This window comes from Neltuma alba, unplaced genomic scaffold (assembly GCF_004799145.2).
Source record: "Neltuma alba isolate B1F8T4 unplaced genomic scaffold, ASM479914v2 tig00011968_pilon, whole genome shotgun sequence".
Taxonomy (NCBI): Eukaryota; Viridiplantae; Streptophyta; class Magnoliopsida; order Fabales; family Fabaceae; genus Neltuma; species Neltuma alba.
The window spans coordinates 184,270-206,021 of record NW_021636543.1 but is presented as its reverse complement, the minus strand read 5'-3'; the positions used below and the strand labels follow the sequence as shown (position 1 = coordinate 206,021).

The 21,752-nt window shown below is 38.7% G+C and overlaps 4 protein-coding genes across 4 annotated transcripts; 3 read left to right on the top strand and 1 right to left on the bottom strand.

Annotated features, from left to right (window-relative positions):
• Positions 1-589: 589 nt before the first annotated feature.
• LOC114720131 (diacylglycerol kinase 5-like) lies at positions 590-6,540 on the bottom strand. Its single transcript, XM_028905744.1, has 13 exons — positions 6,209-6,540; positions 4,919-5,161; positions 4,677-4,799; positions 4,417-4,545; positions 4,027-4,112; positions 3,707-3,830; positions 3,389-3,437; positions 3,061-3,143; positions 2,807-2,877; positions 1,977-2,051; positions 1,599-1,686; positions 1,318-1,434; positions 590-1,058 (listed from the first exon to the last, which is right to left on the bottom strand). Exons 2-13 carry the CDS (start codon positions 5,126-5,128, stop codon positions 738-740), a joined length of 1,476 nt encoding a protein of 491 aa, XP_028761577.1. The 5' UTR covers positions 5,129-5,161; positions 6,209-6,540; the 3' UTR covers positions 590-737.
• A 1,755-nt stretch (positions 6,541-8,295) lies between these two features.
• On the top strand, positions 8,296-11,619 carry LOC114720121 (coumaroyl-CoA:anthocyanidin 3-O-glucoside-6''-O-coumaroyltransferase 1). The gene is made up of 2 exons (XM_028905732.1): positions 8,296-8,374; positions 9,366-11,619. Exon 2 carries the CDS (start codon positions 9,417-9,419, stop codon positions 10,827-10,829), a length of 1,413 nt encoding a protein of 470 aa, XP_028761565.1. The 5' UTR covers positions 8,296-8,374; positions 9,366-9,416; the 3' UTR covers positions 10,830-11,619.
• A 4,181-nt stretch (positions 11,620-15,800) lies between these two features.
• Positions 15,801-16,985, top strand: LOC114720145 (transcription factor MYB41-like). Its single transcript, XM_028905758.1, has 3 exons — positions 15,801-15,933; positions 16,023-16,152; positions 16,265-16,985. The coding sequence occupies exons 1-3, from the start codon at positions 15,801-15,803 to the stop codon at positions 16,983-16,985; spliced, it is 984 nt and encodes a 327-aa protein (XP_028761591.1).
• Positions 16,986-19,643: 2,658 nt separating this feature from the next.
• Positions 19,644-21,345, top strand: LOC114720146 (uncharacterized GPI-anchored protein At4g28100-like). The gene is made up of 2 exons (XM_028905759.1): positions 19,644-20,565; positions 20,866-21,345. The coding sequence occupies exons 1-2, from the start codon at positions 19,978-19,980 to the stop codon at positions 21,175-21,177; spliced, it is 900 nt and encodes a 299-aa protein (XP_028761592.1). The 5' UTR covers positions 19,644-19,977; the 3' UTR covers positions 21,178-21,345.
• Positions 21,346-21,752: the final 407 nt, after the last annotated feature.

The following is a 21,752-nucleotide window of genomic DNA, read 5'->3' as shown; positions in this document are numbered from 1 at the left end:
AGATAATATTCAAGATTCTTTTTCAAATTTATCATTGTTGAATTATTGTTTATCCTCTGATTATTAATCAATATTAAAAAAAAAATACACAGAGTCCCCCAAGCGGAACAAACAACACTTTGCTTGCACTCAGCTTGGCCCAATGTATTAGACCAACCCAATAAACTAAACAGAACGAAATCATTGGGCTAATTGGCCACTCTGAATTCATCACATTAGCTAACATAGATCTCTTTTCTATTTCCAACATTCCGTTTCCATCAATCCAGTCATTGATTTACCACGAGGGCATAAACTTGCTAAATCTAATTTTTAACTAAAATGCCCTTCTTAATTTTAATAAAGGAAGACATTAAGATGTTTTGAGCCTATGACATCAAATGCTTTAACATGATACGAAGTTGTATGCTTTAACATGAAAAGCCTCAAGGCACACAGGTTAGCTTACCAATGTATTCTTTCATGTATTTCACTTTCATTCCTCTCGTGCTTTGGGTTTATGTTTGGTTCCCATTTGTCCTCTTTTCCCTTTCTTCTGTTTAATATTATAAAAGCTGCAGGAGCCCTTATTTCTGGACTACAAGAGATGTTGAGAAAAGTGATTATTGTCTCAATTCTAATTAACAATCATAACCTGTGCTTACTCAATGCTTTAGCTCAATTGAACTCAGCAAGCAATGTCAACCTCATCAAATATGCGAGTTAACACTAAGAAAAAGGGCATAATTTCTAAGGACCTAACTGAGATGAGATATATCAACTTCATCTGGGATTCTAAATGTATCTGCGGCTCCAAACTTGCGATATTCCTCTGCTAAAGAGTTTTCCTCATCACTATCATAATCGGCAACATCGTTGTGACGTGGCGACATGGGATCAAGAACACTTCTGGACTTGCAATCATGAGTGGCAAGCATGTTGACCTGACCATGGTGAGAAATCTCTACTACAACAGTATCATCGTCCGCCGGAAGAGGCTGCTTCCAAGGTTCCCCATCCATCCTCATGAATGTTTCTTCTGCTGCTCCTCTGTGAAACTCAAACCGGATTCTGTGTGCCTAATATGGTACCCACATTTTTATACATCAACAATAAAAGGCCCGTAAGTGATACGGTCAAAATTCAAACTGATAATAACGATACTGATATTCTGTAACATAACTCTCCTGCAATAATTAAACTTCTTGTGAATGAATCTTGGGGGAAAAAACTTTGGAAGCCAATTTGATTTATGCCACTAATAGCAGTTTGGGGATAAAAAATACTACGAACGAAAGCTATCTTGCTTCCTTTGCTATATTTAACCACAGCATATACCTGGGCAAGACGAGTTCCGTGTCCTTTTGGAGCCAGCAAAACGAGGCCATGCCAGGCGTTTCTGAAACCAACGATTTCTAGTAGACCATCATCCACAAAAGGGGGAGTCAAGTCCCTCTGTATTCCATAAAAGATAAAATATTCAGAGATTAATTAATAAAATAAATCTAGTACGAAAGCATAAGTTAAATCAATAGTACTAATTCTTAAAACTAACATATGATGCATGGGGATTTTTACAATTATAAAAGGGATGATCACAATTAGCGTATAAAATTTACATCACGTTGCTTCCTTGTATTTGGCGTACCCCAAGGATTCAGTCCTCCGGAAAAACTAGGCAGGTTAAGGCATACGATTGACCTGATGCTGCAGGTGAAATGGACAGAGGGTTACTGGGAAGCATAACGTCTGTTATCAAAGAACTTGGATTTGGATTTATATTGACCTTGTATGCCTTCTTATTGGGCATTAGCCCTTAAAAAATATCCGTGCACAACAATTGATGGGACAATCACCATAAATTAGTAAACAAAAGCAACAACTCTAGAGCATGTTTGGTTTAACGTTAGAGATCATGGTTTTGATAGCCTCCAACGTGAAACCAAACATGAACTTGAAAGTAAATGATTGTAGATATGGGTATACATAATATTTACCTCGAAGGTATGTCTAGATCTTCCCATTTATCCCGTGTTTTCATGATCTTTACTTTCGCAAGTAGTGCTATGTTCCTGCATTAAAATATCAAATTACAATTAATTCGGGGAGTTGCCAAATCCTGGAATGTTCAGTTCAGTCTGAACTGTGAAGGATGGTCTGTCATCGCCTCATGGATTAGTATCGTGCCTGTATATCTGCGGCAGATGCAACTAAAAAGGACATTTTAAACTACAATGAAGTAAAAAGGACCAAAAATTTCAAAAACACTAAAACTGGTCTCAGCTATCCATACTTCCATAGGAACCACGCACTTATATATTGACTTTAATAACTCTACAGATTGAACAGAAAAAGGCGGTGTCAAACTTCTTAGGTAATTGAATTATGAATCATGTTAGACGCCTTAAAAAGGCATCGCTTGGTAATTGGATTCGATACTGCTATCTGCTTGGCATTGAAATTTCCAAACGCTGATCGTTTTATTTCTTAGGGCCATTACAAATGTAGGGGCTTCAATGGTAAAGCTGCACTAACTAACTAGAATGATGGGGCCTTAGAGACATACCCATGAAAACCGCTGAAGATGTGCGGCTAAAATCTCAAATTCAAACGTTGCCTTACATTTAGTTAAAGCACCAGATACACGGTACCCTTCTAATTATAATATAGATCTGAAAAGTTGGGACTCTTGCACATCACAACTGCACGTTTTGCATGAATTTGATATAGACCGATTGGTTCATGACCATGAATTTATTGAGGCGAGTAGAGACAACCTTACTCTTATAAAAGAAGGACATAAAACTTTACTTGTGCGCGCGTGAACTGACCTCGAAGCGTTTGGACAAGAGAAGCAAAAAACCATCCTTGTTTGCATCCAAGCTTCGCATAAGTGGTCTAAAATGTAGATTGAAATTGAAACAGAAAATCAATAAGAAAAGTGAATGAAAATATATTCACCGTCTAAAATCAAACTCCACGTTTTGTGCTTCCACTTGACAGAGAAAAAGCCAGACACGCATTAGCTTTTTTTGCCTTGTGTATTCATTTACAACAGTTACTGCAGATATAACAGAATACCTGATTGACCAATTGATTTTTAAACTTTTCAGGATTCATCTTTCTTTCAGAATGAAAGGCATAAGAAACTTGAGCATCCATTCCTACAATCAGCAATCAAAGATCTTCTATCCATTATTAAAGTGAAATGTAACAAGAAAAAATTTTCTCCAGTATAATCAAAGGCCTAAACTCTAAAGCACTGTACAAAAAAGTTCAAAATATTCAATCAGGCACAAAGAATTAAGATATTGCTATGGCAGGCCAACCAAACAAGTAACAATCCCATAAGTTAAAAGTAAATCATATAAGTTAGCAACTTGAAGCACCCTGGAAAATATATTCTTACCCATGCTGAAGTAGTTCCAAAATCCCCCACGAAAAGTGTGGTACCCTTCCTGAGTAGCAGTTAGAAGCAGCCATACAAGAAAGCATAATGAGTAGGAAATACAACAGCCTAAAAAACAGAACAAAACAAATTATGAAACCCTTTGCCCCTTAAATCTGCATTTAAAATCCTTATGTTATGGTTAAACAAATTGGAAAGAGCAATAAAGTCTAAGATTTCATTGTTGCAACGTCCAGATATCAACAGGGCTGCATATGTGATAGTTCCTTAGCCTCCGATATTAAGTTAAGTATGAAACAGAAGTAATCGATATCCTACCATATTAAGTTCATCAGCCTCCGATACACGATGAAATGCGTGTAGAGAATGAGGTAATTCAAGAGGAGCAATGGGATCACAGGCACCATGTTTCGGAACCTTCATCCTCATTAGAATATGCCAGCTGGGAGGATAGAAAAACCATTAAGTATCAGCAAACAACAATCTGCGGTTGATACATGTGCAAAAATTAGATATCGGAACAAGAAGCATTCCTTCAACACCCTTTTTTTTTCCGGTGGGGAGTTGGTTGAGGGGTAACTTCAAATGCCCCAGATCAATAAATAAAAAATGAAAGAACAGGATCAAAAGTTCATTACTTGTCTATTTTCATTTCCTTGGCTTTCAATACTTGATCTAAAAATGTCTTGACCGAGCATTCATCTGTCCCTGGGTTCTTTTTTCCCTATAAATCAACGAAATGCACGTCAAGAATATTCTCATGCTTATCAAATAGTTACTTCCCTCAACTAAGATAAACTGCTATATATATGTTTTGTTTTTAATTTCTCTAACATGATAATCTTAGGTACTATTGGAAGCTTCTGCAACTTATGGTAAAAATTTAAATGCACTTTTTAAACCGCCTTATATGTTTGTGTTCTTGATGCAGCTCTTGAAATAGAAAATCACTAGTGGTATCGGCACAATGTTGTACAAGTATTAGGTAGTTCTATCAAAAGCAGGAAGAGAGAAATGCTATTTCCTACCCAGCCAAATGCAAAAGGAAGATTATTTCCTGTGCCTAAGGGAACTGTGGCGATCGGTGGCGGATGAGATAACTCAAGATCACAAACAACACCAAGTAGCCATCCTGCTGTTCCATCACCCCCTGCAACCTATAGGCAAGTTACGCATCAGGGGAAAAAACAGTGAGGTTTTGCGCATAGAACCATTAGAATTAAGACAATGCAAAAGAAAACAACTTTCCTCCTGGAGAGTTACATGGTCAATGTATTTCTCAACTCACAATTAATCTCAACTTCTCCATGATCCTTGCAGCAAGTTGATCATTCTGACTCTTGCAGTTTTCTAAGTTAACATAGACTCTGCTCAGCACCTTGTCAGGAGCCTCTTCCCCCAAATCAAAAACCTGAAGATTAAGCACTACTCTCAGTTCCGTGAAAATGTTCGAACACCATGATTACAATGGATATTTCATTTCTGAAAGGTCCTGTATAGGTTTTCAACTTGATGATTATGAAACGATACCTGCTTTTCATTAAGAAGAGTACGATATGTTTTTAAAAGGTCTCCTCCAAGTTGACCGCCACTCTTGGAGTTGATAAAAACTAGCACCGGACACGTAGGAGGAGCGTTCATTGCAAGGTCATGATTCTTATCCGTCCACTCTGCTACAAGTAGGTAATTTGGGATCTGAAAATTCTTCATGAAGTTGGGGTCTGAGCTACCGCAAGCCATTGTCGCATGCAGCTTCAATACGGTTCACGTGCACTACTTCAACAGATAAAGTAATATAGAAGGGGTTAATCACTAATAATCGGTAGGCGATGTGAAAGTTTATTCCACTTCGCAAATTCAATGGCAATCGCTAGCTATGAAAAATATATCAAGTTTTATTACATCTCAGCATATGGATTACTTAATATACGAAATTTTCTCTTGCTTATAAAAATTTACCAAAAAAAAAAAAAAAAAGAGGAACTTTCTTGAGAGCTAACGGTCTGAAGCTCGAGAGTATCCGAATCTGAATCAGCAATACCAAATTTAAATAAGGTACAAAAAATGGAAAGTGGCGTCGAATTTTAGTTTTGGTGTTTTAAAGTTTTAAATCATAATTTTTTGTCCCAATACTTTTTTTAAGGGCATGATTACACATATCGAAACCAAAACTCATATGTCACGAGCAATTGTAACGAGTTTTGTTTTAGATTCTTGTTTTGGTTTTAGTTTCTATAAGTTAAATTCAGATCAAATTCATATCAAATTACAAAACCAAAAATCAAGGTTTAATATTACAGAGATTAGAATTCCATAAGTTATAAGCAACAATAATATCAACCCCAAAATAAAATAAATAGCTTTTGGTAACCGCTAACATCAAAGAGGGGCTCTAGCCAACCTTGCTAATTGTTTATTGAACGAAGGCTACTTGTTGTAGGAAGAATAGATTCATAGATGACAATGAGCTTGCAAGTTTCGAGACAGAGGAAAGTTGAAGGACCTCCACCTAACGGGAAAGAAAACAAGGAACAAGAAATTTCAAATAGCGAAGTTTCCTCCGAAGGACCTTGATAAGCCTCTTCGTTAATCGTTAATTTCGACAGATAAGGTACATCAGGCATCAAACAATGAGAGAATACTCGCACAGCACGGTTGCGAAAAAGAACTGTCCGTAAAACAACCCTTGATGCGCATTCACAAAAGCGTGCCTTTTTGGCTGCCCTCGAAAAGTGGATACAGAATGTTTCGAATTCGCAGAAAAGTCGTAATAGACATGCATACAATGCTAAGTGGAATGGAGGGATGATGATGGTTTACCTGGAGAACAAATCGTGGGGAAGATGAAGAACTGAGTCTGTGAAGGTGGAGGAGGTCAATGAGATCCAGGGAAACTGAAAAAGGAGCTTATGAATGAAACGAAAGAGTTGACTTTGTCATTGATCATTGTAGAGACAATGGAAAATATAACTGTTACATGATTCGATGAGGAGGATGAAAAAGAGCAGTGAACGTGAAATCAAAGGCATGTTACACGGAATCCGCGGGAGGATTGAGGAGGGAAAGGTGGAAGTTAGGATCTTCAAATTCGAAGCCTCATGTTTGGTTCTTCCGTAATTACTGTGTTCTGCTGCTTTTCTCTCGGGATCCACATGGAACGACGGGTATATTCACAATCTGGCATCGGATTTCCACTTTGCACCAAATGCCCTTCATCATTGCGATCCATCGCCCAAAAATAATCATTATTGCTTAACAACTTTTTAAATTTATACTAACAGAGTTGGGTCTAACAAGAGGGGTTAGTCTCCCACAATGTGAAAAACCAATATTCGAATCCCTGTTAAGAAAGGTGTCCACATTTAATGCCTAACAGTACCTCGAATAGGATTGCCTCCAATTGAAGTATAACTGTACTTTAGCCAAAAAAAACTATTTAACTTTATTCATATTTAATATACATTATACCATATTAGAACAAAGTCAATACAGTATTAAATAAAACGTAAAATTGTATATTTATATGAAATTTTTTTTCCTACCCTGTAAATAGAACAAAAAAATTGTTTTCATTTCTATTCATTTCTACCCTATAAATAGCTCTAGAGGAGTAGACTTTACACAATTAAGAGCGGTTTGGAATACTTTAAAACAACTTTAAAAAAATACTTTCATGCAAGTCAAGATAAAACTTCTTTCATACATTTAAAATCACTTTTAAAATCATAATTTAGTTTTTATCCGAATACCTCCTAATAAAGTGAGGAGTAGAATAAAAAAAATCCCACCTTTTTATATTGATTGTATAAAATGATACCTACATTAAAAATATTGGTAAAACCGCCATTTAGATGAGATGAAGGAAGGTGGCAACTTATACTAGGCAACTCTTGAAACAAGCCCACATAGATGTATTTACATGAATATAAAAAACTATGGTTTAAACAGACATACATGAAAAAAAATTTCTAAGCAACTCCAAACAGATTAAAGTGGGCTTCTTTCAGGCCCAGAAAAAAAATAACCGTGCAAAGTGGGGAGATGACACTTAAGTATCTACTACCCCCGCTCCTTAATATAAGACCCCAATCCATTTTGTCTCTCATATTTATATATTATTTTTTTTAAAGTAACCCTTCTAATAATGATAGTTCTAGTCAATACACTTGATTAATAAGGATATTTTAGAAAAGACAACACCTATTTAGGATAAATAACTAACTCGACTTACTTCCTTAATCTCCTCAAATTAGTTAATTGGCTCTTATAATTAGGACCGGAGGTAGTATTTGGAATTAATATAAATACTTATAAATATTTCATGTGAATCGAAATAAATTTTTTCTCACATGCCTATCATGTATTTATAAAAAAAAATATAGGCAGCAACCTATATTCATATTAAAAAAATGTCATAAATGGTCAATCGTTTTACATGAATATATTGATAAGTACTTATATTAAGTAACCCCTATCAGGTCCCCAAAAAAAAAATTAAGTAACTCCTAGATACTTAAGTGTCATCTCTCCATTTTGCACGGTGCTTTTTTTTGGGGCCTAAATCCCACCCAGTCATTTTTTTGGGGCCTGAACCAAGCCCACTTTAATAAAATAAATTCAACGGGCATACATCGGCAAGCGCGAAGTTCATCCCCACCACTCACGTGAATGGACGTGGTTGGTTTGATTTTAGAATTTACTGTTTGTTTAGACTGTTTTTTGGTTTTTCATCTTGTACGTTTTCTGCTGTTTCTTTGACTTATAGTTGCTGTCCTATTTCTTTTCGGTGATTAATAAAATCATATATTTTGGTTTAAAAAAAAAAGTCATGCATAATATTTTCGCCTATATTAAATTTAAGAGCGATATAATTATATTTGAACTTTGAAGCTATTATCAAGGTCCCAAAAAAAAAAACTTTGAAGATGTTATCTTCAGCAGAAGTCGGACTTCAATATGGACCCTGCATCCCTGAACCTTGCTTGACCCCGGATTCGGATCTTCTCAGCGTCTTTATTCTCCGCGGCTCTCATAAGCTTAAAATCACATCCATTCAGTTGATCTCGACACTCAAAGTTGAGACACATCATCCAACTTCTAAAATTGCATCTCTCGTTGGCTTCCTTATAATCTCAACCGTTTGTTTATTTTCAGCTTTCAACCAAATCCCTAGCCATCTGAGAAGACAATGCTTGATGCCTTTAGCCCCGCTCGACAACGACAACTCGTGCTTATCAGAAACTACTGTCGGACACTATGGCTTTGTGCAAAACAACCTCATCATTTCATTCATGCCTGCATTAACTTCAAGGAACACTCTAAATAAATAAAAATTTAAATATGGATGAAGCTATTATACTTCCAGACAAAACCAAAGAGTAAAAAATAGGAATGAGATATACAAGATAAGTTTCGTGGCATTGCAATGTCAAATTTTTTTTAACCCATAACTTCATTTCCTTTTAAAGTCAAGAATGATACTGGCTATGAAAAAAATTCGAAAAAGATACCATCTTTCATACAAACAATTGGTTATTTTCATCTTACTTTGCTGCTTGGAATGAAGACTCTGATTGTTGAATCCCTCTCCTCAAAATCGGTAACTCCTCCACCTGGACTACCTTTAAAACGTTAGATAGAGTCTTGCTAATTACAGAAACAGTCAACGGCAATAGCCAGTGGCCATAAAATCACATCATCCAAGTATATCTATTTCATAGCAGAAGAACCAGTTTACTTGTGATTTGCATGAAGTGTTCCCGCCAAACTTGGCTTGCAGAATGTCGAATGGCTTCCGGTTTAAAGGAATCAAACATGGATGGCTAGGATTATAATGATATGGATGGCCGAGATGCTATTTTAAATCCCCCATGACGTGTCTGATTTCTGAGCACCGATATAAACTGAAAGCATGTGATTTTAAGCTTCTGAGGGCCGCTGAGAATAAAGACTCGGAGAAGATCCTGATCCGCTTGACCCCGGGAGTCTGCCTACAGGAGAACCGTGTATTCCATATTATCAGCTTCTCATGGCTGTAAAGATCCTCGAGCAGTGTCAGGTTTCAGCGCCGCCGGGTTCTGTACCCTCAACACCTCTTCCTCTCACCTTTTTTGACCTTCCATGGTTCTATTGCCACCCTCTTCAACGTCTCTTCTTCTTCGACTTCCCTCATCCCACCCACCACTTCCTCCGCACACTCCTTCCCATTCTCAAGCATTCTCTTTCCCTCACTCTCCGACACTTCTTCCCCTTCGCCGCCAACCTCGTCCTCCCTCCCGACCCTGTTCATCTCCACCCTTACATCCTCTACCAAGACGGCGACTCCCTCCCTTTCACCGTCGCTGAGTCCTCCGCCGATTTCTCCCGCCTTGTATCCGACTCTCCTACGGACGTCACCCAGTTGCACCATCTCGTTCCAGTGCTGCCTACGCCATGTACCTCAGAAAACGGCGCGCGCTTGATTCCTCTCATGACCATTCAGGTCACGATCCTACCCAACTCTGGGCTGGCCATCGGTGTCACTTTCACACATGTCGCCGGCGACGGCAGAGCATTTCACGATTTTATAAAGTTTTGGTCCTCTGTTTGCAGGGCGAAAGGGGATTTGGATTCCCTTCTAAGCTCTCTGACTCTGCCGTACCATAGAAGGGACATCGTCGAAGACCCTAAAGGGCTTAAGCTCGTCTACTTGAAGGAACTGACGAAGATGGAGTCGAAATCGATGGAGTTCGCAGGCCTCGTCAATGATGTGTCTTCCGAGAAGGTTCGGGCCACCTTTGTGCTGAATCGAGGCCAGGTTGAGAAGCTAAAGAAATGGGTTTCGATCAGATGCATCGGCAACGGTACGGTAACACCTCATTTATCAACCTTTGTGCTGACAACTTCTTTGATGTGGGTCTGTATGATCAAATCAGAAGAATCGCAAGATGGTAATGTTGCGAATAATCTCGAGGAACACTGCAGCTTGATTTTTCTAGCAGATTGCAGAAATCATCCTGAATTCACAATACCCTCCACGTATTTTGGGAATTGCCTGGCTACTCCCATTGTGGCTCTCAAGAGGGGTCGGTTAGTGGGGGAAAATGGGCTTGCTGAGGCGGTAAGCGCTATCGAAAGCCGAGTGAGAGAATGGAAGAGGGAGCCTTTAAGAGGGGCCGAAACAGTGATGTCAGACTTCAGAAATTTATCCAAGTCAGGGCATCCTTTGTTGGCAGTTGCAGGCTCCCCAGGATTTGGAGTGTACGAGACTGATTTTGGGTGGGGGAAGCCCAGGAAGAGTGAAGTAGTTCATATTGAATTCTCCGGATCCATTTCTCTCTCTGATGGCAGGCACAGCGATGTTGCAGTTGAAATAGGGGTGGCACTGAGAAGGACTCAAATGGATATTTTCGCAGACGCATTGGAAGAGCAGCTGGGAAATATTAATATAGCTTGTGATTGAATCACGCAAACAGACTGGGAATTGAATCATCCCTTCCAATAAGCGTCAAATGGATCGGCGAACTAGCTCCATTGGTCAGACGACGATCCTCTCCGGGCTTTAATGTATTGTGCCATTCCACGTGGTTCATTTTCGTTTGCACTTTGTTTAGCTATTCCTGGGGTATTTAATGGTCACATGTCAGTACGGTAATTGAAAAGGCTTCAATGGTCACGCGTGGCTGACCAACCCTGCGTGCCTAGTGTTTGCTTAGAGCTGTTTTATTTCCTGACATACTCCTGCGTCACAAATGTGGGACTCAGTTACCATCCTAAGCATAATGATGAGCATAATGATGAGCACAATGATGAGCACGAAGAGCTCATCATTTATGCGCACCGTTTTAAGAATCATTTGCTGGCCAAGCAGCGTCGTTTTGCTGGGTTCTGTAAATTTGTGCTTATGAGTTATGATATCATTTTTCTTTATCAGAAGGAGGAGAAAACGCAATGAGCAAGTTCCAAATTTTCGCAGTTGAGTCTCTTCTATTTGAAGAAGAATACCGATGGCGACTCCCCAGCTTCAGCAGAAGGACAAAAAATGTCTCTGAAAGACCAGGGTAATGAGTTTTTTTAAGTTGGAGAAGTATCTCAAAGCCACAGCACTTTGCACCCAAACTACCAAGCATGATCCTTCAAACCTACTCTCAATTAGTGACATTCTTCACTTGATAAATTAACGAGTTTTAAATTGTTGACCTCTTTTATCTGCTCATTGTTCTTTTTACTGATCTCGTTTTTTGGATCTTGAATTTGTGAGTGTTTGGGCTAAAAATAAACTCGATCGGTTTCCAGTTTGCTGCAGAGTTTTAGCAGAGGAGAGACCATGAAAAGTAAAAACGATGCAGGTATATTGGTTTATCCGATTTGAGTCAAGGGAAGAGCAAAAGAGTAGCCTTTTGGGTGGGATTCTTGGCAGCCCATTCTTGATAGTGCTTAACCAGTGTGTCTTTCGAAAGAGATGAAGTGCAGGAGAACAAAATTAAGAAGGAGATGAAGAAACCTGAAGCATTTTGTTGACATTGGCTCCAAAGATCTTGTGAAATAAGGAGCGAAGACACAATCATTAGCCCCCCTACTTCCTTCCCCCCCTCTCTCATTTCTTCAATCGCTTGATTAGGTGTTTAGCTTAGCTGCACACGAAGACGGTGCCGAAGAAGAAGAGAGATGATTGAAAGGGTCCAAACCTTCAGAATTTCTATTCGCAACAAACAGTCATTATCGCCCATCATCAAATGGTTAAGATCATTCATAACTTTAATGAAACGGTGTGTGGTGGTGGTGAGCTCCTTGTGCTCATCAAGTCGCTGCGCACTGAAACTCATTCCCACAAATGTGATGGTAATTTTATGATGAGAATGATTAGAAGGAATGGAAGTTGTTGGAGAGTGAAGTTACGTGGCCAACAATGATGCGTAGGAGATGAAAGCGAGGTGGCGATATAATAATATTAACGAGTAATACGTGTGTGAAAGGTGGATGCTCCGGGTCTCCAGCAGTTAGAATTTTGGTGGATAGATGTTACATAAATAAAGCTAACAAGATGAAAATATGGGGTCTTGCGTGTGCATTATGAATATTGAATTATATACAAAATTGGGATTCCATTCCATTAATAATAATAATTTCATTCTTTATTATATAATACAAATTTGGGAACCGAAATGAGAACGCCGCAGGGGGCAGGAAAGGATGAGGATTGGGATGATGGCCACGTGGAGAGTGTGATCCAACAAACCGACCGGATCCTCAGCGTGCACGCACTTTCACTCGATCATATGCCATCTTCGCATCAACCCGAAACCACGTGTCCTTTTCCCTTCCTTCCCTCTCTGTTCCTCACACCGCGAATCTCGTCCCATTTGATTGGATCGCAGTAAAGATCATCCAGTTGTCCCAGTTGTCGCCCACCTTGTTATTTTTATATTCAGAGGCTGTACAAATAGACTTATTTAATTGTATAAAATCTCCTTATCAAATATCATCTCGATATCATCGAAATCTAACAAAAGAGTAACATTCTGAATTGATCCATTCAGCATCAGCGTGTAGATTGATGCTTAATCCATGAGTATGTTGTGTTTTAATTAGAGGAGATTTGAACTTAATACTCGCTCTTTAGGCGGTTATTTCACATCTAAATAAATTACTCAGCTGGTCCTTAATATAAAACCCATTTAACTAATTTGATTAGATTAAGAAAGTTAGGTGAGTTAGTTAATTATAAGAAAAGTGATATTTTTTTTAAAACACCATAATCATCTTTCTTAATATCCTCTCTCTCTCTCTTCTACTTGATTATGGTTGAGGGAGTATCCATAGGGATAATTTAGAGAAAACTGATAAATATAAGAAATGGGTCTTATATTTAGAATAAACCCAACTCAAGAATTGGGTTCTATATTAAGGATCGGAGGATTATCATTGTTTTTAGTTTTCAAGATTTATTATTGTTTGACACTGATTTCAGAATTTAAAATTTTTTATACTACCCAAACAAAAGATTTTAAATATATGAATTTTAATCTAAAATCCTAAATTTAAATCCATTTATCCAAATGCATTCTCAGCATTTTAATTTTACATAACATATGCCATAATTATATGAGTGCACGGAATATGAACTCAAACTTTTAATTAATTAAGCAGACTGGATTTGACCCATTAATTAATATTGACATCCCCGAACATGCTAATCAATCTTGTTATGAAATCAGACAGACAATTAAAAAAAAAAAAAAAAACATATAATCAGGCTCTGTAACTAACTAGCCAAAGCCGCCTTTCAAGGTTCAAAGGTTGTTGGAGTTTTGGACACCTCACAACATTCACATACAACAACCCCCCCCCCCCAAAAAAAAAAAGAGTACAGAACTTAGTTAAGATTAGCAAGCTAGTCAGCTCTGGGGATGATCATAGATAGCTCATCACCGTTTAATTTGAGGCCAGTAAGCCATTCTCCTCAAGGCTTCGTTACCTGCCGCTTAACAGCTAACGTGTAAACTTCCATGCAATGATTGTTATTATTTTGTTAGAGAAAAGGGTTTAAAAAATTTATAAATGGCGATGCGCTGACGCGCTCCACAAATCCAAGACTCCACCACAACTAAGATACGTCTCAACACATGGCAGATTCCCATTAATTCAGACACGAAACGCAAAGGAAAGCCATGCATCATATGTATTAATATATGTTTAAAAGCAGGGCCTTCATAATTTTTATCGATCGCCTGCAAAATCACAGCTACTACGTCGTCTTCTCTGATCACTGATTCTCTATTATTATTATTTTTTAATGCAGTATCTGATACGTGCTTCTGTGTTTTGCAGATAATTGGTCCAAAACATGGATACTGAAGCATGGAGACCTTGCAATGAGCTGGGAAATTAATAGTGACATCGGCACTGCGAAGCAATTTTCCAGCAGGCGACACCACTTTATAGACTGAAAGCGTTTTAATTTGTGGGAAAATGCAGCAAGCTTACAGGGGGGGGGGGGGAAGCAATTTTTTATTTGAAAAAAGTGTTTGACTAAATCCTGCGGTGTTAGATGAAGGGTTGATGAATGGTGGCACCTGATTTTCAAGGGCTATTGAATAATTTGGCCACGGATGCTACAGAAGATGAAGCAACCAGCTTTGCTTGATGCAGACGGCACTTCTGAGAGCAGATTAGGGCATTGTTGACCTTACTCCTGGAACCAGAAACGACACCTGTCAATCTTGTGCTTTAGAAAGTCCCCACCGAGAAAAATTAGCCGCTTGCATGTGGACACGTGTTCAGGATGATGACACATCATCATCGATCTCTTTTGCGCGAACCCGGCTTTTAAAATCATATCCAACACAAAAATACGTCTGAATTAACAGTGCCGACTTTCAGCTTTCGTTTTTCTTCAACTAAAGATAAATACATACTTAGGGTGCGTAAAACTGAGTTTAATAACATCAGTTAAATCTCAAAAAAGGAGTTATATAGTTAAAGTATTATAATATATATATGATATGTATAGTCCTATAACAAATATCATGATTTTTCTCCTCAACAACGTGCAATATAATTTGACATCATCTGCTCATCAGTAAATCCACAATTTGCCAATATATATGCCATGTATTAAGACTCATATTGCATTGCAAAGCCATGAATATTTTGCAACCTCGAATGCCAAACACATAGAATCTCAGTTCCTCGTTGGTGCCGAAATTCAAAATTGAGAGCCAAAAGCGTGGGGAATATAGGAAAAAGGAAACCCATGAATGAAAGTAACTACGTACTGAAACAGTGATCATATTTTCTATGGTAGTTGATAAAGGGCAACTGTCAAGTGTCAACCTTTACCGCCAATCATTCTCATCTAAACTCAAGGTCAAATTGGAAATTTTAGTCAACATTTTTCCCTTCGTGATCCCATTGTATCCAGGTTTTACAATTAAAAAAAGTCAGCTGCGTCTTAACTCTTAACGCATGTTCTTCTAATCTCACCTGCCATTTGTATACGTAGAGTTTGCAACAATCAGTCGTATATGGATGCATCTATTATATTGTGCTTAGGCCCACAGATTCACAATGCAGGGTATACGTTGTTCATGCAATAATGCACCGTATATATACATGGGTATACATACATGTTGCATACCTATATTATGTCAATCCTAATCATAAACGGTATTACAGTCTCATGCCGTGGTTGAAAAAGACATGTGGTGTAAGGCCGGCGCCAAACTCTTTTGACTTCAAAAATATATGTAACCTTCAATTTTGCGAACCTCTGCTATAAAAACTGAGGCAGTGTTTGCCATTACAAGCAACAAAGTTTCACTTTCGAGTATCAGAACCACCACCAATTCCATCTCTGGTAAGCAAAACACTTGATTGCCAATTTCAGCTATCCTTCTGGAAATTATCCACATCGATACTCTCTGCTTCAATAATGGGAAGAGCACCTTGCTGTGACAAAAACGGACTCAAGAAAGGGCCATGGACGCCCGAGGAAGATCTAAAGCTTATCAACTACATCCAGACTCATGGACCAGGCAATTGGCGAACCCTCCCCAAGAATGCTGGTACCGTTTCTTCTCTTCTTTTTCGTTTTACTTCTTCATGATCATTCGATTTTCTCGCTAATTAACGCCTTGTTTGATTTTCCATGAAGGTCTGCAAAGATGTGGCAAAAGTTGCCGCCTTCGGTGGACAAATTACTTGAGACCCGATATCAAGAGAGGGAGATTCTCCTTTGAGGAAGAAGAGACCATCATTCAGTTGCACAGTATCATGGGTAACAAGTACGTCTCCATAATAACTTTCTCTCATCTCCATAACAAACTTCAACGTGAGTCATGAATTAAAACAAAATGAATAGGGCCTTATTAACCTGTTTGGTTTCTCTGCGTTCAGATGGTCGGCTATAGCAGCACGATTGCCCGGAAGAACAGACAATGAAATAAAGAACTACTGGAACACCCACATTAGGAAGAGACTGCTTCGAATGGGAATTGATCCGGTTACTCATGCCCCACGCCTTGACCTTCTTGAGATATCCTCCATTCTAAGGTCGGCGCTGACCAACCAATCGCTTCTGAATCTGCAAAGTTTATTGGGCGCTCAAGCTTTGATGAACCCGGAACTGTTGAAGCTGGCCACCACTCTGTTAGCGCTCAAGAATGAGAACCCAGATTTGGTTTCACAGAATCAACATCAAATCCTGCAGGCCGGGAATCATCAAGTAGACAGCCAAGCCTCCCCATTTAGGCAGATGCCAACGCAAATTACCAGTATGCATGAAAGCCTCACAGGCAATAGCACAAACATGAGCTGTCCAAGTTCGCTAGAGAATTCACCATTTCCTTCATATATGTGTGAGAACCTGATTAATCCGCAGCAAAACCAAGTTGATTTGCAAGGAAACCCAACATTTGGGCAGCGTCTAATAAACAATGAAAGTGTCCAGAACGTGGGCTATGAGTCAGTTCTGTCAACGCCTTTGTCGAGCCCAACCCCATTGAATTCATCGTCGCCGTATGTGAATAGCAGCGCGGAGGAGCAAACGGATACCCATTGCAGTGACTTATTCAAGTTCGAAATTCCTGAGAGTCTGGACATCAATGATTTCTTGTAAATTAGTAGTCCGCAACATTTTTTTCCCCCCTGTTTCTCGAGTTTCGTTTGCCAGACGCGTCCATGTGCATTCTTTTCTTTTTTTCCCCGGCTTGACGTCCGTGTTCATTGGAAAAAAAAGGATTCTTTAATTTAACCCTTGTAAAATTTCCCGTGTGCTCTTTTTTTGTTGTTGTCGTTATTATTTAATTTTTGGTGGTCTCTGGATCAAAATTTTAGCCACGCCCACTCTCCATCAATTCGCGTTATTTCGTTTTAGGGTGTGTTTGGATGAAATCAAATCATGGTTTGGAGAATAGTTTCTGGAGAATAGATTTTGTGAAAAAGTGATTCTAAGAAGTGAGAATGTTTGGATAGTTGTTATCAGAAGCACTTTTTATATATACAAATTACTAAAAAAAACATAAGTTAATATGATAATTATATAAAAGATAAATTTTATGATATATTTTAATTTGAAGGAATAAAATTGTTAATAATATATTTTTTACCAACATAATTAATAATACATAAGATAATATAATTAATGAATAATTAATATGTGTATATATATTTATAAGATATAAGATTAATATGTTTATAAAAAATTAATTGAGGGATGTTAAAGTCATATTATTATTGAGATCTACTCTGACAGGCACAATCATACTCTCCAATTTGAGCCAGAAGCAGAATGGATTCACTTCTCCTGAAACCATGATTTCGGGTTCCAAAACCAAAACCATGGTTTCAGATTATGGCATCAAAATTGATGCTGTTTGGGTGACATTCCACCCACACCATGGTTTTGGGAGTCACCCAAACAGGCCCTTAGACTAACATTTCTACAGACTACAATTATTAGCTGTGAAGGCATAAGTCGGAGGAAAATTCAAATAGAAGTATTTAGATCTTTGAAAGGTAGGGACATACATGTCCCAATTTGTTTTCACATGTGTCTTGATATAATATCTCCGATACTTAATATAAGAGTTTATTTGATTTTTATGTTGATCCTAAATATAAGATTTCAATCCACTTTGTCTTTTATATTTATACATTTTTTCTTAAGTTAGTTTTTGTAATAATAATAGTTTCAGCTAATATAATTAATTAGTAAGGATATTTTGGAAAAAGTAATATTTATTTATTACAAATAACTAACTTAACTAATTTTCTTAATTAATCTACTCAAATTATTCAACTAGCTCTTATATTAAAGACCGGAGGTAGTATTTCATAAGCAAGCACATATATATAAGATTTAAATATTTATTATTTAATTTATTTATATTTCAACACAGTCATGAAACAAAACTGATATTCCTAATTTGATAAAGGGCCAAATATATCATACAAAATTCAGTTTAAACGTTGGCTATGAGTTATCATGAAACTTATTCTCTCCCTTCCTCTCTAGTGAACAACCAATAATAGGTTTCTGACTGATCTGCCCACTCCACTAATTCCATATATGGTTTCAGGAACACTTGCAGCGCCCTTTTTTTTTTTTTTAAGTTTTATGTGGTACTTGGAGAATGAATTAATCGAATTGGACCAACAGCAGAATTAGGGTGAATCGGATGGCATTTTATGATGCCACGAGTTTTTCAATACCTCATCATGTAACTGTGCTTCAAGGATTTGATGTGATACCAAACAAATAATAAGTATGCCAGGGAAATGAAGGCAAAAGCGAAATGAAGGGGAGCGCCTCCTGATTAACACTAAATGCCATACTTAGCGATCACAACGTCATCATTACTTTGTAAAGTCTCAGTCTTGATAACTCATGATTATGGCCACGTGGTTGAGTTGCGTCATCATTCAACTAAATTACGTCCTTTTTACCCCTAACCATCATCACTTGCCAACACCGTCCCAAAGCAGCCACGGCACAAAAATTAGTCACAGGAGTTTTCATTATGGTTATTATTCTTTCCCCACCTTTTAATGCTCTGTATTTGTCTTTCAAACCGTGAACAATTTTTTAGTACCAAAAAAAAAAAAGAACTCCACAATTTAAGGAACAGTCCAATTTAATTATCCGAGCCTAAAAAATGATCATATATGAGCATTAAATTTTTGAAATCTTAATGCTACTTTAGTATGGACCAGTCTTTTTAATTTTTAATAAGGTGCAGCTATAAATAACAAGTTGGGGCAGCGTCGATTGTCATGCGTATGTATCATGTATGGCTCGAATCACCAGCAGCAGCAATAGGGAAGTGGGCATAAACTCGGCAAAGCTGCGGCATAACTGGCTGGCTCCCTGAAAAAGTCACATATTATGCTCCACTCCGATTCCTTCCCACCAACTTCTTCCTTCTGCTGCTTTTTCCAAAAAGCATAGTCTCATTAATAATGAAATAAAATATTTTGGGCTGTTCCTTTTTTGCTTCCATGCAGCTTGATTTTTCATCTTAGTTTAAGCAGTGACCATACACACCGCCGTGTCCTCCACTCTCGCACTCCCTGAACAAAGACAAAACTCACTCTGTTTGCCATCAAATCCAGTTGCTTTTTCCAGACCCATGGAAAACTAGAAGACACACTACATATTCATAATTAGATTAAGTGGAATATGATATCTGAGCGTAGCTCCTCCTTTTATAACGTGCACGCAGAATAATATCCCCATCCCGGCCTCCATAACTGGCTGGTAAGACGCCCACGGAACATATCAAGCATGTCTCACTTTAATCCTTTTTAGCACTAGTTTTTACCAAACCCAATCTCTTCCCTTGTTTTGGTTCAGCCCTCCATACCGAGAAATACTACATGAATATCCCTAAATGCTATTTGGTTTTGAATCTTGGCCTTTCTTTTTAGCTTTTCTCGCCCATAATTCTCAGTAAGCATAAAGTTTTCTTTTTGGGACTTTCCCTGCTTTTCTCCTCACGCAAACTTTCCCTTTCCTTGCTTTTCTCGCATACCATACAAGCCCAGAAAATCATCCGCCATCATCAACATATTCATCTTTAGGCGTTCTTGTTTTTTGGGGGGGGGGGATAATGCAATCATTTACGTTCATTCTCGTATTCCTCATTTGTTCCCTCTCAATATCAACCGTTTCCCTGGCTGGTCTGCTCTCCCAACCAGTCCACGGCGAGTACACAATTCCCGCAGCGCCGACTCAGAACCCGAGCCAAAATTGCCGGCTCGACCTCTCTAAAGAGTTATTCGGCGGCGTCCACCACGCTTGCGGCAAGGACCTCGACCGCAGCCGGTGCTGTCCGGTGTTGGCGGCCTGGCTCTTCGCGGCTCACGCTCGGTCGGCTCTGGAGGTTTCCGCTCCGGCCCCCGCAACTGGTGGTGATCTTCCGATGATGCCGGACGACTCACAGAAGTGTGTGAACTCGCTCCATGACGCGCTTCAGAGTCACAATATTCGAATTCCTGCGCCCAACGCCAGCTGTGACGCCATAATGTGCTTCTGTGGAATCAGGCTTCACCAGATCGCCTCCTTAACCTGCCCTGCCGCGTTCAACGTCTCCGCTTCCCACAGTGTTACTCCAACTTCTGCGGTAACAAATTTGGAGAAGAATTGTCGCAATTCTTCCTACGCTGGCTGCACCAAATGCCTCGCTGCTCTCCAGAAGGTGTCCATCCTTGTAACTGCTAACCATCTTTATCCATAATCCTAGTTATTTTAATTTCTCTGAGAAATTTCAATCAATCGCTCACATAAACGAAAATCACAAGGGTCTGAATTTCCATATAGGGATACGAAACACATATGGAATACCTTGTTGATTAGTCATTCCTATCGTTTTGCCATTTTCTTTTTTGGGTTGACCTTCGAAAGAGACATTTGCATGTGCAATTCTCAATGGGAGTCTTCTTTTTGTTTAGAAAAAAAATGTATAAAAAGTGTAATTGACAGAAATGATGGGTGGCAGGTGAAAGGATACAAGGAGAGTGAGAAGGGAAGAAACAAGATGTTGAACAGGGACTGCCAGCTGATGGGGCTGACATGGCTGCTGGCGAGGAACAAAACGGCGTACATTCCGACCGTTTCGGCGGTGTTGCGAGCCATCATGTACAGCGCCCACCCGCAGCAATCCAAGTGTAGCCCTGATCAGGACAACATGCCCTTGGCCGTTGATTCCCTTCAGTTCGACAAGGCCCACGCCTCATCTTCGCCCTTTACCTTTTGGATTATCCCTCTACCTCTTCTCATCCTCATCAATCTCATTTCTGCTCTTCCATAGGCTTTGACTTTTTGGCCTTCACTGTAAATATCAACCCATTTGTCTGTTTCAGTTTTTCTCCCCTCCTTCTCCACTTTATGCGTGCGTGTATTGGCCTATTATCATCAAGGATCAGCCCCCGCTAACCGTGTTATTCATTGATCGTTACAAACTTTTTTTCCTTCAAAATAAAGGCTATGAGCGAACTCATAATTATAAAGAGATTGTCAGGTCCTTTTTTTCACAATCTAGATTCACTAACATCCTACAACTAAAGAGAGAAGTGAAGCACAAAGTTTTATACAGCATGTTGATTGATTGATTTTTGCCATTTTTTTTAATTATTTAACTGAATAGTGGCATGTTAATTCTAGAATGTAGGATCGATCATGATCCAGTAGTTGCTTGACAAAGCCCAGTCCAATTACAGGTTGAGACTAAGATCTGCTTGGAGAGAATCCAAGCCCTTCAAATTCGGTGTACTTGGAGACTAGCAACCAGATTTCCAAATTCTTCCTACGCTTCTTTCCAGATTTCGCCTCATCCGCTGCTACCTCCGTGCTTTATTTTTATTCATTTAACTTTTTTTTTAATTA

Excerpts from the sequence above, each read along its gene's own strand:
- LOC114720121 (XM_028905732.1), top strand. The coding sequence starts at position 9,417 with ATGGCTGTAAAGATCCTCGAGCAGTGTCAGGTTTCAGCGCCGCCGGGT.
- LOC114720145 (XM_028905758.1), top strand. The coding sequence starts at position 15,801 with ATGGGAAGAGCACCTTGCTGTGACAAAAACGGACTCAAGAAAGGGCCA. Across the intron at positions 15,934-16,022 it reads AACCCTCCCCAAGAATGCTG|GTCTGCAAAGATGTGGCAAA; the intron begins GTACCGTTTCTT and ends TTTTCCATGAAG. Across the intron at positions 16,153-16,264 it reads CACAGTATCATGGGTAACAA|ATGGTCGGCTATAGCAGCAC; the intron begins GTACGTCTCCAT and ends CTCTGCGTTCAG.
- LOC114720146 (XM_028905759.1), top strand. The coding sequence starts at position 19,978 with ATGCAATCATTTACGTTCATTCTCGTATTCCTCATTTGTTCCCTCTCA. Across the intron at positions 20,566-20,865 it reads GCCTCGCTGCTCTCCAGAAG|GTGAAAGGATACAAGGAGAG; the intron begins GTGTCCATCCTT and ends GATGGGTGGCAG.
- LOC114720131 (XM_028905744.1), bottom strand. The coding sequence starts at position 5,128 with ATGGCTTGCGGTAGCTCAGACCCCAACTTCATGAAGAATTTTCAGATC. Across the intron at positions 2,052-2,806 it reads GTCCAAACGCTTCGAGGTCA|GAACATAGCACTACTTGCGA; the intron begins GTTCACGCGCGC and ends ATTTTAATGCAG. Across the intron at positions 1,059-1,317 it reads ACGGAACTCGTCTTGCCCAG|GCACACAGAATCCGGTTTGA; the intron begins GTATATGCTGTG and ends GTACCATATTAG.